This window comes from Lineus longissimus, chromosome 9, assembly GCF_910592395.1.
Source record: "Lineus longissimus chromosome 9, tnLinLong1.2, whole genome shotgun sequence".
NCBI classification, from domain to species: domain Eukaryota; kingdom Metazoa; phylum Nemertea; class Pilidiophora; order Heteronemertea; family Lineidae; genus Lineus; species Lineus longissimus.
The window spans coordinates 5,714,800-5,730,355 of NC_088316.1; the positions used below are offsets into that span (position 1 = coordinate 5,714,800).

The 15,556-nt window shown below is 42.6% G+C and overlaps 2 protein-coding genes across 2 annotated transcripts; both read right to left on the minus strand.

Annotated features, from left to right (window-relative positions):
* Positions 1-2,815: 2,815 nt before the first annotated feature.
* LOC135493554 (uncharacterized) lies at positions 2,816-3,643 on the minus strand. The gene has a single exon (XM_064780959.1). The coding sequence runs from the start codon at positions 3,641-3,643 to the stop codon at positions 2,816-2,818; it is 828 nt and encodes a 275-aa protein (XP_064637029.1).
* A 7,982-nt stretch (positions 3,644-11,625) lies between these two features.
* On the minus strand, positions 11,626-14,586 carry LOC135493555 (uncharacterized). Its single transcript, XM_064780960.1, has one exon. It carries the CDS (start codon positions 14,584-14,586, stop codon positions 11,626-11,628), a length of 2,961 nt encoding a protein of 986 aa, XP_064637030.1.
* Positions 14,587-15,556: the final 970 nt, after the last annotated feature.

The window sequence follows — 15,556 nt, forward strand, 5'->3', positions numbered from 1 at the left end:
ATTTTTGTCATGTGTATTTATCTCTTGTAAAGCGCCACTTACAATTAATTTTTACGTGACGCTATATAACAATTATTAATATCATTATTATCATTATTGATAAGAAATCGACACAGCACGACTGCTCTTGAATCACGATGACAAACAAGTAAACAAAATACACATTTCAAATGATGAAATGATACTTTATAATGTGATGTATTACCTTTTTATGGGACCTGGCTATTGGGTACTTGTGATTTCGTCTTAAAGTAGCATTGGTATTATTAAGGGTAACATTACCCAGCTGTCGGCTGCCAAGTCTGCACCTCGTATTCCACGTTTAAATGTAGTTTCTATCAACAAATTGCCCAAAAAAGGAAAAAATTCAAAATCTGACTGAATTATCACGCTTTTCCGACGATAATGGAAATCAGTTTGAGTCGTATAACGGGGTGGCGTAAAGTCGGATCTCGGCGTGCACATACCACGTTGCGGGAAAGGTCTTCCCCGCCAGGACTTGTGCGTAGTGAAAATATCGAATAAACGCCTCTTTAAGAGCTGAATTATAACTGAAAAAGCATCAAACATGCACGTTCAGGAAAATGGTTTACTGACGAACCAAAAGAAGAACAAACATACTGCAATAAAAAGCCGCTCGTCATTTCTTTATATGGACACATACCACTAGAAATTAGGCTATCACAAACTATTGTGTAGAAGCTTTGGGAATTAAATTGTTTTGGAAAAGTTGAAAATACAGATGTATAGTAGTTCTCTGCAGTTGAGATCAATGCGTGGTCTCACCACACCAGTTGAATGGTGTTTTGCATTTTTTCCAAATTGTGAGTAAGGTGTGTTTAAAATGAAGAAAATGGTGAAGTTTCAGTCCAATTAGCTTAATAATGTGGTTTTGAGGCTCCATCCAACCCGCCGTGCTGAAAAAGCTGACTCGCGGGTTAAAAGCCGTAAAAAATCATCCCTGACTTTAGACCCCCCCCCAACCCTGAAATTATCATGCATAAAGTACAATGTAAATTTCATGTTTTGCTAGGATAGGTCTATTTGGCTGTGCATGTGTCCCTCTCAGATTACGTCTCGGAAAAAATTATGAGCGTGTAGAATAGAAAGTAGGGAAAACGGCTTAAAACGTTAATGCAGGTACGAGATACATGTATGCTGCACATGTCATAGATGTGGCAGTCCCAGTGTATGATGTAGTGTACTGTATACATTGACACATTGCGCATAACGAAAGTACTTGCGGTCTCAGGGGTTTCCTAGCCAAAGGCAAAAGGCCATCACTCGGGGGGTAATCTCAAAAGTTGTCTCCCCATAAGCCCGACATCCACTAATTAAGTCCGACAATGGGAAATAATCATTTAAAATGTACCACGATTCCGACATCCCACAAGTTCAGAGTTCAGAGAAAAGTATCGTACGTAAGTCAAAGTCCGACATCTCACAAGTCCGACGTTCTGAGAAAGGTGTCATAAGTCCGAAGTCCGACAATAAAGCGTCATCCCTGGGAGTTCTCCGAATTTATAATTTCAAATGCCTCCAAAGGATGACGTAGTATGTGTAATATTTTTTCTTCTCGAATTTTTACATATCCTTGATTTGATATATATAGCTGATACTGAGAAGGATAAAAAATGTCATCTTGATTACTAGATTCAATCCAATGTCATCTTTGCTCTTTTCGTGGATGCCGTTATCTATGATTTTACAACTACATGTATATCATTCGGTTGCCATTGTCGTTGTCCAAGTTAACTTTGGTCCTCGAGCACCTTTAATTTTACTGCCAGGGTCGTAGTGTAGTATATGGGCGTGCGCCCTTCAGGTTCTTCAACTCCTAACACTTGAACAACACGTATATCTCTTTATGATGTTTATTAATCGATCTCTCCTTCACGAGAGCCAAGGCTAATCTCCCTCACTACAAAACTATCCCTTGGTATCTCTTGGCTGTCATGTAACAGAGCCTGGCATGGGATGGCACAGGATGTTCCTATTGGCTGTTGCCAAGGATACCTTATATATAAATGTGCGCCTTGGTGGCACAAAGAGTAGGATCTTATGGAAAGATAATGAATAAGTTCATGCAAAGAATGAAGTGAACGCCATGGTTCCAAAAACGTGACTAACTATAATTCATAAAACAAGACAAAATGTTACAATAATATTACAAACAATTAACATGATTGGTCAATATTAAAGAGGGTGTGATCGTATAGTGATAAAGATTAAGGAAGCTGTCAATCATGACATGAGTGGAGGATTAATACATTATACAAGACAAGTAATGGGCACCAGTTACCACATTTCTCCCGGCCTCGAAATTTGAATTAGTTTTAATAAACACTCAATACATCATGTATGGTAAAGGAAACATAAACAAAGGATTAAGGTAAGATGCGGAGAGTAGACATGACGTAATCAAACAGTCAAAACACACACTTCAGCTAACGTTACACACGTCTAGACAAGATAATCCGGCGATTAACCTAATAACTGATGCTCAATGATTTCCAGTCAAAATATAAACAACCAAGTCATGTTGATTGAATTTACGTGAAGTGTCAAATGACGTCTCTAAAGAACTATTATAAAATGATTATAATGCACACATCAATAATTGGAATCTGCTAATCCGAATAAATGTAAAATGTAGAATTAACCTAAAAAGAGATCAAATTATGCAAATAAAAACACTAAGTCTCTGAATACGCCACAAATGTCTTGTCATATAGTGGACCGTCCATTTTTCAATTTTGATAATGGCGTGTTAATGAAGTTGCCAAACGAATGGTATAGGCGTATAGACACATACTTAATCACTACCAGATAACCAGTTGAGAATTTTCAGTAGTGTTCTTTTTGCAGATTCCCTGGTGGGACGGCGATTTTTCGAGTTATCTGTGACAGTTTTGGTGGTAAGGGTACCACTGTTATCAATATTGTCGCGGGTTTTGTCACTGGCGTGAACAGTTTTGTCACTTGACTGTTCACAATTGTCACGGTTCTGAACTTCAAGCGGATAGAGCTTTGTGATCGGGCGGTTAGTGCGGCCATTCTTTGTCCTAATGTTGGCAGCGCGGGCAATGCCATCATTGCCAGTAATCAAAGACTCAACAACAGCTAAGTCCCACATCAAGCGTTTTTTCATGTCCGCGTGAACAAGTACAACATCGCCAGGTTTGATAGTGTTTGTCAGTTTACCAGTTCTGACACGATCATGTCGCTCCCTGAGGGCAGTGAGATATTCATGTTCCCACTTAATCCAAAATGTTCGCTGAATTTCTCCCAGAATTGTGGAGCATTTGGTAAGTGTCGCTCTGGTTTCGTAAGTAGGGTCCATGATTTCATCAGAGTCTGGGATAACATGTGGGAGAGTGTTCAACAATCGACCATGCAGCAGATGAGCGGGGGTTAAAGCTAGTGCGTCCTTATCATCACCGTAAACATACGTAAGAGGACGGTTATTCAACACACATTCTATTTCGCATAGAAAAGTATTCATCTCGTCAAGGGTCACAAACGCGCGTCCAAGCACCTTTTTCAGCGTTGTTTTGACGAGACCGACCAGACGTTCGTAAAACCCACCCCACCAGGGGGCACGTTTCGGAATGAATGTCCAGTCAACATTGTTGTTTGCCATGTAGGTTTGCATAGTCGCGTTTTCTATGATATCTTTAACGTTTTGAGCGCTAGAAATGAATGTTGTAGCGTTATCACTAACTACCGAGCGGGGAAGCGAACGTCTCGCAGCCAAACGACGGAAAGCGCGCAGAAAGGACTTAGTGCTCATATCTGTGACCAATTCTAGATGAATGGCCCTCGTGTTGGCGCAGGTGAATAAACAAATGTAACATTTGCGTTGACCATTTTCGGTTTTCACGATCATTTCACCAGTGAAGTCCACTCCAGTTATTTGGAATGGATGTGCGTTTTGCAAACGCCATGTCGGTAATGGCGCGCGTATTGGTTGAGCATAATGGTAAACCACAAATCAATGTACAAAACCAACAGTTCCAGATGACGGACTTGGCGGTTACGCGTATTCTAGTAATCCAGTATGTTTGTCTCAACAATGTAACGGTGGCCTGTAGGCCCGAATGCAATGTTTTATCATGCGCATCAGCTATCCTAAGTTAACACCAGACGGCGCTACCTGCGTAATTCTCGTAGTCCAGTCATTCTTTCGTGAGGAAGCGAACAGCGCAGACCTTATCTAGGACCTCACTTGTAACAAAAAGTATTTAAAATAATAAGTGGTTCGCTTGGTAATCGGACCAAAGATATGAAATAAACTAGTCTGCTGGGTGGTCAGACATTAGAGAAAATAATCAGAGATCCGCTGGATCGCACTGAAGATAAAATAGTCTAGTCTGCTGGGTGGATCAGACATTAGAGAATATAATCAGGTTCGCTGGGTGTTCGAACCAAAAATAAACATAATCTATAAGTCTGCTTGGTGCTCAGACAGAACTATAATGAAAAGGAGAGTACCGTAAATGAGCAATTCTCGATCTCGAAATGTCTGGGTGACTATCGGTATGAACTCGATTCTTATTGTTTAAAGAGCTAAATATTGTTTAAATAGCTCACCTCTCATCTCAATGTTTTAATTCTGATATGTTGGAGGGCCCACAGAATTTGTTCCTTTTTTCCACAGAGTTTACTTATTAATCTTATCTTCAGAAGGGCCAAGAATAGTCTGCCGGGCGGTCAGACTTGGAGAATAACTTGTAATATAATATAAATTATAGGCAAAGCCTCGGTTCTAATTGGTCTGTCCCTCTTATCCAGGACTTCTAAGTCCCAGTGAAAATTCACCCGGATAGGGCGGACAAGATTGATTGGAACCTAATAAAACAACCAACGCCCAATAGACATAAAGCACGCAAAAGAGCCTCAAATTTATTAAATGGTTACATCACTCCTGGCACAAACGGTAGGCGTGAACCGCACTCCGTCCTAGGCAAGCGCTGAATGGATAGGTTCCACACCATTGCATCAGGCAGGAGGGTTCAAGTCAACCCTTTCAAGGGAATGAAAAGATTGACGTAATCTTTCCCCTCAAATGTCGACAGCCAACACAGACGACCTCACTTCTACTCGTATTGGAGAACAGTCAACATGGCGTGCCACGATGACCAGCAGCAGGCAAGCAGCTTGAAGCCACGCCTGTGGCTGAACGCGAACGCTAACCTTCACGGGAAGGACTTGCTACAACTGATAGGGAAAGTCCGGGCGTATGACGAGACAGCAATCGAAGCATCACTCCGTGCACCTGAGCTCCTAGCTTCGTTTAAAGAAAAACACCTTCTCCACAGCTACAGTCCGGCCGAACTATTTCAAGAATTCAAAAAATTAACAGCCTTTGACCTAGAGGTAAGCAAACAAATTTCTTTAAAAAATCTCGGTATCAATAAATGGCAACCTAGAAAAAGAAAAAGAAAACAGCCTTATGAAAAAAGATTGGTAACTAAATATCGAGTCTTTACCTCATGTAAAGTCTGAACTAAAGCCGCATAATTGATTTTATGGATCGGCAGGCACCTTCACGGTTTTTAGGAGCAAATGAGATCCGTTAAAAATTCAGCGGGATAGGCCAAGCTATACTCTTACTCTAACAAAAAAATTAATCGCCACAGGCCACTCTGCAAGCTATAGGGCTAGAAGACAACATGAACAACAGGAGACTAGTGTGTCATGCGGCAATCATATTTGCAAACGAAGAGGCCACCCTGCCGGGAATGCCCGTCGGAACCACCACCGAAAAAAATTCTATGCCTACGCCAACGCAAGCACATAAGCAAAAACAGCCCCAAGGGAAGAAGGACCAAAACGAAAAGGCCATGCCTGACGAGGAAGCTCATAAAGGGGAAAAAAGGGGGAGTAAAAAAAAAAAAAAAAAAAAAAAAAAAAAAAATGCGTTAAGCGGGCTCAGTTAAAACAGACTTGCAAGTCCATAAATGCTCAATGGGATGATGGTGGTTAATAGGAATCGTACAACGCTTGCAGATCAGGGACAGCCCATTCAAGCTTTAGACTGAATTCTTGTCGGCATTTATAAATGGAAGCTGAAAGAACATAAGCCGGGTCAATTCTACTCCCATGAAACAAATTTCGGCCAACAACTCTACACCATCATACTCAAAGTAACAATCAGAATGTTAAACCACTAAACGTTAGGTAAAATCGTCCTAGGCATGTGGATTCACTTGCTCATATTAATTTCAGGCTGAAACAGAGGAAAGTGCGGATGCCACAAGCATAAAACGACTTGCTGTTTTAGAGCAACAAATGAAAACGTGGAAGGAAACCTCCGGAAAGGTTACAGTGGACACGGCTCTAGCACAGGTGAGAGCATTAGCCGACAGGATCACCACCACTAACTCGGCCCTTATAGCAGCATTGGAAGTGCTATACGACACTGCGGTGATTCACAATCATGCCGAGAAAGAACACTTTAAAATGGCCCTCAAGGCCGTCAGAGCTAAAGACAACATGAAAGTCCCGTTGCATGGGCTAGTCATAAAATTGATTGGTACGGATGTAGCTAAGAAAATAAATGCCAGCGTTGACAGTTGGTTGAAAATCAGCAAAAAAGTGTCCTCGCCCTCAACAAATGTAGTCTCAAATCAAGATTCAAATAATGAATTCACAAATAATTCTAACCCTTCAAGCCCGAACAACTACTGGCAACCTCAAAGATGGTGGGCCCCTCCACCACACTATGGCAACAATTTTAATGGTCCAACGTGGGGGAGAGGCTTCCAAAACAGGGGTAGGAACAATTTCTATAGGGGAAGTATTAGTCGAGGAAACCCAAGGCCAAGGCAATGCTATGTCTGTAAATCCACGGAACACTTCCTGGATAAATGCCCAAAAATCGCGGCTTTATCGGCAAATTCTGAGGAAAAATAACCGATCATGAAAAATTGAAAGAAAGATAAAATTCTTAAACAAGAAACTAATGGGGAAATTAGAACCTTCCCTCTGAGACACTAGAAAAAAAAAAATAAAATAAATAGATAAATAAAAATAGTTCAAAGGTCCTTCCCAAAATAATCAAGGACTCTCCGAATCTCACTTCCAGGAGCTCCTAAGCTCCAGAAGCACACGCTTCGCGGGAGTGGGGTAAGGGGTGTCCCCTGCAAAAAGAAAAAAATAAAATAAAATAAAATAAAATAATAATAATAATAATAATGATAATAATAATAACAATTTTTTCTTTTTTGGTTGTTTTTTTTTAGGTAATCCCCGAATGGGAAACCAACCCCGATTTCGACCCCATAAAAGCATCAGCACAGAAAAACGAAGTGACATGGAAAAATTGCAGGGGACACCCCCTCCCCACTCCACCCGAGAAAAAACTACCAATTGAAAACGAAGACCTCACAGAAAGCAACTGGGAAACACTGCTACAAGCTTTTCCTCCCAGAGATCCAAATAGTTTTGTTGCTGGCATGTTGCACTCTCAAAAAGAAAGTTGGAAATTTGTTACTGACTCAGTTGATAATGACTCGTCCAAACTCGTGATGGATTGGATAAACAACGGTGTAGACATAACGAAATACTTTAAACACTTCAAAGGAAACTTCAAAGGGAAGTCTTATAATAATGACACTCCTCCTCCAGAAATCTTCAACAATCACAAATCCTGTGAATCATTCAAGGCCGAAATCACTCAACAAATTACTGAAAAATTGAAGAATGGGTCGTTAAGACTGTTGGGGAAAGTTGGAGAAGTAAATCCACCACATTTAGTAATGCCCTTGATTATGGTTCCACAAACCAACAAAAACAGGCTGTGTCACGATGAGAGATTTCTTAACTTATTCATAACCCCAATTAGCTTCAACTTAGAAACACTTCCCATTATTCAGAAACAAATCTCCAAGGGAGATTTCAAGGCAAGTACAGACGAAAAATCCGCCTACGACGGCATTTCATTATCGGAAAACTCCCAAACCTATTTCGGAATAGAATGGGGTGGCTGGTATTTCATTCACACAACCCTTCCTTTTGGATTCAAACTGAGTCCATATATCTACCAAACCACAGGCATGCAGGCTACAGAATATTTAAGGACTAGGGGCATAACTACGTTTCAGTACTTAGACGACAGATTCCTTGGCCCTTCGCAAGTAACAAAATCCCCATCCCAATTCAATAGCACGGGTATATCCTTATACACATCCACCGCCACCCTCTCGTTGCTAGGATATACTTTCGCCTTTTATAAAATAATCTGGGTTCCTACTCAAGTGCTAAAACATCTTGGCTTTCTGCTTCATTCGGTGGAAATGCATTTCTCAATTCCGACCGCGAAATTAGAATCCTTCAAAAACCTCATGAACACATTGCTCGCTCAGTCCACGGTCCACATTAAGATCATACACAGGTTTATGGGGAAATGCATATCTTTCCAGCTATGCATTCCAGGCGCAAAACTATTCATCAGAGAAATGGCTGTCGCCATCTCTGTGGCAGGCAAATCTTCAAGACCAATCCCGATATCGGGCAAACTGAGAGAAGAGATCGAAGCGTGGAAGTTTATATTTGAGGAAAATGTTCGTCTGCTTCCCTGGAGAAAAGAGCGACACTTTTCAATCACTCTTGCCTCAGACGCTTCAAAATTCGCATGGGGTGGCGTCATTGGCGAGATGAAAATTGGCGACTTCTTTCCCAAAGAAGACAGCAGACCCATTCACCTCAAAGAAGCTGAAGCCCTTCTCAATACGTTGATCTCAGTTTCAAATCAATTAAAAGACAAAAGGGTAGATGCATACGTGGACAACATGGCGCTCCTGAAAGCATGGGAGCACGAAGGTGCAAAAGACATAAACCTAAACAGGTTACTAAAAGAAAATATTTGAAATCACGGTATCGGCAAACTGCGACCTAAAACTTCTTTTCGTACAATCAAACAAAAACCCGGCCGACACTCCCTCACGCAAGCTGTCCAAACTCGATTCCATGTTGTCTCCACATCAATGGAAAATAGTACAAAACAGATACGGACCACACACCTTTGACCTAATGTCCCTCGATTCAAATGTACAATTAGACAACAAGGGCGAAGCCCTGCCACATTACACTCCGTTTCCTCTACCAGGCAGCGCGGGAGTGAACTGTTTTGCCCAAATTCTGGATCCAAAAGAAAACTACTACTGTTTTCCCCCACACGCAATGGCCGGCCCACTAATAAAGTTCATTCTAGAAGAATGCCAAAGGCCAATCAGACTCTCTCTGGTCATACCACATATCTCACCCCTACCGCCATGGTGGCCTAACCTTGAAAGAAATGCAGAATTATCCGTACTGGCTCACAAAGGTGAAGAATGTATCCTTGCCCCATCCCAAAACGGTTTCATTTCCAGCACTATAACACACAACCTTTATTTGGCAAGGTTTCAACTTACTTAAAGCGAAATAAAAAGTGAAATGTAAACTTCTTTCTCAAAATTCAGTTCCAGAAAGCCAGTGCTGAAATTAATCTGTCAAGGCTGCACGAAAGGGTACAATCGATAAAACGCAGTTTTCAGGCCACAGCATATCAGAGAAACAAATGTAAGCTTTTTCAAGACTTGGACTTCTTCGTTAAACAAATTGGCAAGGATATAAAAAGCTGCACCCCATATGATATATGCATAGCACTTCTTGCCCGGAAATCACGGCAAAAAATCCTAGCTGTAAATGTCCCAGGAGATTAGCATTCGGGACAGTAGCGGGGAAAATTTCCCAACTAAAACGAATTTTCCAAAAGGAATTGGGTCGTGAGAAACCTTGGGATATTTTTGAAAAAAACGGTAACCCAGCAAACTCACAGGAGGTCGCTGATTTCCTGAAACAAATAAAGAACGAACAGAGCATCGCACACTCCTGCCCAAAACAGGCGGTGCCGCTCTTTATAAAAAAGCTGGCTCTGATCTCCATGTATATCGACAGACGTCTGTCAGATACTCAACAAAAACCGACTTCAAAATATATCTTGGCACGAGACCAAGCGATATTTAAAATGATGTTTTTTGGCGGAGATCGGGCCCATGATGCTGGCATTATGCTCTCGCAAGAGGTAAAGTCCCTCCCTTCTAAATCGGGCTATATGATAAAACACACCTGGGGAAAAACATTCCGTCTAGACAAAACAAACGTCTTCTCCCTCTTTCGCTGCAAAGATGAAATGATATGCCCGGTGGCAGCATTGGAAAAGTATTTTGAACTGACTCAATCTCTGAACATAAACCTCTCCCACGGTTACCTCTTCAGACCAATAAACCAATTAGGAGAAGTTGAAGACAAACCCCTATCATACGAGGCGATATACGACAGGTTAAAACACTACCTGTCTACTCTGAACTTGGACGAAGGCGAAACACCACACAGCATTAGGGCAGGCTGTGCCATCTCCTTGAGGGCATTAGCTAGACCAGACCCCTCAGCAAACCAACAAATAAAACGTCACGTTGGATGGTTCTCAGACTCTTCGGTAAACCACTACACGCGCAGCAAACAGGTCGACCAGGCAAACGACCTTGCCAAGGCCATGTCCAGCATTAACCAAGGCCAAAATAATGAATTTGTGGACTTTAACTGTCTTCAGTCAGCATTCAGACTGGATAGCTAGACAATAAATTTCATGGCATCTGTTTGAGTGAAACTTAGGAAAAAGCTATTCATCTTCCAATGTTCATCTTCAGGCCTACGCACCTTTGCCGTCATATTTCACAACTGGCTGAAAAGTATAGAATAATCCAAAAATATAAAGATCTCGAGAGTTAGGTCCTCAAACGTCCTCGGGGACTGGGCATGTCGCAGCAACACTAGGGTTGTAGAACTAGCACCCCAATTCTAAAAGTCTTCACTAACTAGCACTCGTGCAAAGAAGCAAAGAAAATAAAAAATAAAAGATAAAAATAAAAATAAAACTAATCACCAGGACGTTCAACAACCATATACATGTATAAGTTGGAGTAAAGGCCTCGCAGCATGATGGTCTAAATTTGATCTGTGTTAGTTTAGTTTGAATATTCTGTGTACCGGTAAGCTTGAAATCAGTTGTATCGTATTACGCACCATTATATTAATTCATTCAGTCAATTTGAAATAAAAACCACTATGAAAAAATCATCTCGCTGTCTTTTCTTTCGTCTTAGAATTGAGAGAAATTTTCCTCAGGATGGGGTACTTAGTTCGGGGTAGACGGAAACTTACTCTCAATGCTAATACAAAGGGACCAACATCTAGCTGCTTGTGGAAGGAAGGATAGAATATTCCGCCCCAAACTGAATGAAGCATGAAGGGAGCGCTCATGGGTGTTCACTTAGGATACGTAGTTATCCTAAGTTAACACCAGACGGCGCTACCTGCGTAATTCTCGTAGTCCAGTCATTCTTTCGTGAGGAAGCAGGAGGCCAAAACTTGGTTAGGTTGAAACTGAAGACTGCACCATTCTTGGGTAAGGGCATCTCTCCCCGTATGGCAAAACACCAAAGAATGATAACCCATTTTTCAACACTCCCACCCGCCCACCCTCGGGAACAGGTGACACCTGTGAATGCTCCAGTCATGTCGGAAGAATATTCCGCCCCAAACTGAATGAAGCATGAAGGGAGCGCTCATGGGTGTTCACTTAGGATACGTAGTGATCACCAGCTTTGTGAAAGTATGCGTATGCGGCAGCAAGATTGGAAACTTCGCATTCTCACTGAGTGGTGCGTTATGTAACCTACCGCCACAACGAATATAACCCTGGTTATCAAGAAATAACTTGAGTTGTCGGACAAGTGGAGGCGGTACATGCTTCTGTTCAATTCGCATTTTCTGTATTTCGCGCTGGTAGGTGGTTTGCTGGACAAACTGAATCCATTTATTATTTGCGCGTTGAATTTCTTTGGCATTGAGAGTGGCATCATGATTTCGTTGGTCGGGTGCTTTCTTTAGATTGTCAACGAACCTAAGGACCCATGCGGAAATGCGATTTAGTCTGCGCAATGTCGCGTAACGGGTGATGTCAATAGTTTGTCCGATACCAAGCTGGTCATCGGGCTTTGCGGTGATGACGATATTTACCGGTTCAGGAGACTGTCCGATACCAACCTGGTCATCGGACTCTGCGGTGTCATTAGACAATAATGGATCGGTGTTGCAAGCTATTTGCTGCGGGAAAGAACCTGTTCTGAGCCACTCTGGCCCATGCCACCACACTTGGTTTTCAAGGAATTGCTGAGTTGTGATTCCTCGGCTAATCATGTCTGCCGGATTATCAGCAGTAGGGCAGTACAGGAAATGGTTAATGTCATAACTATTGATCTCTGTTACACGGTTTCGAACAAAGATCGGCAGTGTTTTGGTACTTTTTAACCAATGCAGTACTATCTGGCTATCAGACCAGAGGGTGGATGACGTAATTTTCAACTGTATTTGACTGCGCACGTATTTTAGCAATCGCGCGGCTAATAGGGCGGCCATCAGTTCCAAGCGTGGAAGTGTGAGTTGTTTCGTCGGGGCAACTCTTGTTTTTGCAATTACCAGGGCAGTATCTGTTCCGCAGCGTAGAAAAACACAAGCGCCATAAGCTTTTATGCTACTATCACCGAAGGCGTGGAGTTCACAAGACTCAGCTGAGATGGAATCAATGTTTGGAAAGTACTGTCGCGACATTTTGCATTGTTCAGATGCTAATTTCAAGTCTTCAGCGATAGATTTCCACGTTTTACTGAGGTTTGCTGGCAATGGTTCGTCCCATTCCAAACCTTCTTTCCAGAGCGCTTGGATGAAGATCCGCGATCTTATGGTTACGGGACTCATATGGCCCAATGGATCATAAACAGAGCTTGCGTATTTCAATACCTCGCGTTTGGTTGGTGTTTGAGTACATGAACTGTCACAAGGTTTGAAACCAATTGTATCCAAGTCGGTATCCCATTTCAGACCAAGAAGTGATGCGTTGCTACTGTCATCAAGCACACCTTCATTTTTTGCAGTTTCTTTCAGTAGTTGGCTGTTTGTTGCCCATGATCTGAGATGGAAACCACCGGATTCTACCAACTGATTTGCTGAGTTGAAATAGTCTAGCGCATTCTGTTCATTTTCAACACCACTGATTACGTTGTCCACGTAAATGTTGGTGGAAATGTCTCTGGCGGTTTCAGAGTCATTTTCTTTTAGGTGTTTACGGATGACCGCGTTTAGTATGGCTGGACTGGCGTTTGAACCGAATAGGACAGATGAGAACCTGTACACGATGAAGTCACTCTCTGGTTCTTCGGGATTAGACAACCAGAGGAACTTAGTGAAATCTCTATCTTGTTCATGTAGACCAACATGACGAAATGCCTTCTCAATATCACTACTTAGTGCTATGGGATGAAGGCGGAAACGCATGATTATGCCTGCCAAATCATTGAGAAGTTCTGGGCCTTTTTGTAAACAATCATTCAAGCTTGGTGTGGTTGCGGATTTACAACTACAGTCGTAAACTATGCGAATGGGCGTGGTAGGCGAATCCTTCTTTACACAGCGATTCGGTAGATAATGACCCAATCGGTTGTCATCATTCAATACGCGTTCAATGAAGCCACGTTGTTCCTGTTCATTTATGATGCGGTCATAGATTTTGATGGTATCAGGTGGGAGGTGCCTAACCAAGTTTCTAGTGCGCGCGTTGGCAACATTGAAGTTGGTCGGTAGGTGCAGGTGATCAGGTTTCCATGGTAGTCTGGAGAAATACTGTTTCTCACGTTTTTCAATGTTCTCAGCGCAAAATGTTTCAAAGTCATCGGAAGCTTCACAAGTTTGTTCACTAGGCCTAATGCCAATGCTTTCTAGATCCCATAATTTGGTTAAAGGATCAGTGTTTGCGGATTCGAGCGTTGGTGATATAACCATCACTTGAAAACTTCTCACTTCCGTTGGGAAGGTTGCGGTGTCACGTGACGTAGGTCCAGACAAAAGGTAACCAAGAGCGGACGAAACAGCGGTGGGGCCATCCCCTTTTAGCACGTGGTTTCCAACGAACTGCCAGTAGAAATCGGCGCCTATCAAAACTGAAATGCTAAGTGAGTTCTGAACTGTGATTGGCTGCGCTAATCTTAGGCCACGAATGTGCGGGAGGTTGAGAACGTCTGCAGTTACGCGGTTGTTCAACGGGGCGCATATGGTCGGCACAATTAATGCATTGACTTTAATGTGAGATCCGCTTGTTGTTTCAACGTTCACAGCAGCGTATTTTACTTTCTGAGTGGTTGGTTCTGAACCAAAGGTTGCGATGTTTACGGTTATCTCCCCATCCGGCTTAAGTTGTAACTGGTCGGCCAACTCTGACGTAACGAAGGGTTTAGTTGAGCCCTCATCAAATAAAGTATTGGTTCTAGTGGAGGATAGATTGAATTTTATGTTCGCACATGCGGTTTTTAGGAGGATTGAGTTCAGGGTCTGTGCACCATCTGGTGTTGCCACGGTGTTTGTATGGACTTGGTTGGCGGGTTTCGCGTTAGTGGCTGACTTATCAGCGAATTTTGATGGAGTCAGCGGATTAGCGAAAAGGGTAGCGTGGTGAAGCGTAGTGTGATGCTTTCCGGAACACATGCGGCATTTAAAATGCGACTCACAATGGCGGGATATGTGTTTGCTACTGAAACAATTCCAACATAAGTGCTCTTTCTTAACGATATCCAAGCGCGTATTATGGTCTTTAACCCTTTGGCAATCAAGCGCGCGGTGATTTCCCTTGCAAAACACACAGGGCCTTCGAGGTTGCGATTTCGCGTCACTAGCGTTGGTGAGAAGTGCTTGGGCAGATGCGGTTCTGGGGGCGCTGAAATCAGAGTAATCATGCACACTTGAATTAGATTGACTAACACAACTTATATCCCCTCGCTTTCCTGCTCGCATGGCCGATATCTCCTTACGAATTGCTTCACGTAACTCCTTCAGTGTCCAGTTGTCTGAACACTAATCCCTAGAAATATTCCTCAGAAGTTCCTCGGGTAGTTTCTCGGTGATGATGGGAATCAGGAGTTCCCCGAATGTTGATTCTGGGCGTCCGATGGCCTGCAGTCCCCATACGTAGGTCTCGACATTGTCGTGGAAGGTCTGTAGAGATGAAATGGTTTCCGTTGGTGACGGCAGAGACCATAAGGCTTTCATGTAGGCGTTGCTTAACTTGTGCTGTTGTCCATACCTTTCCTTCAAAATCTCCATGGCATTGGTGTAATTGTCACTAGTCAGGGGAAGCCCCTCGATAACGAGAGCCGCCTCACCCTTCAGCTGGGCACGGAGATATTGGAACTTCTGGATATTCTCCAATGCTGAATTCTTGTCAATGGCAGCTTCAAACGAATCTATGAAGCTTTGCCATCGTAGAATGTCCCCTTCGAACGTGATCAGTTGTAATTTCGGCAAATTGACAGTTTTTGGTTTATGCGACGTAAATGATGTTGTACTTACGGCTGCGATGGAGGCAACACTCAGTGAAGTATCCACGTTCGTCTGTGGTCAGTTTCGTTCAAGAAAGCCTTTGAAACACTTAATGTCCTCGTTTATTCGAATCACATAA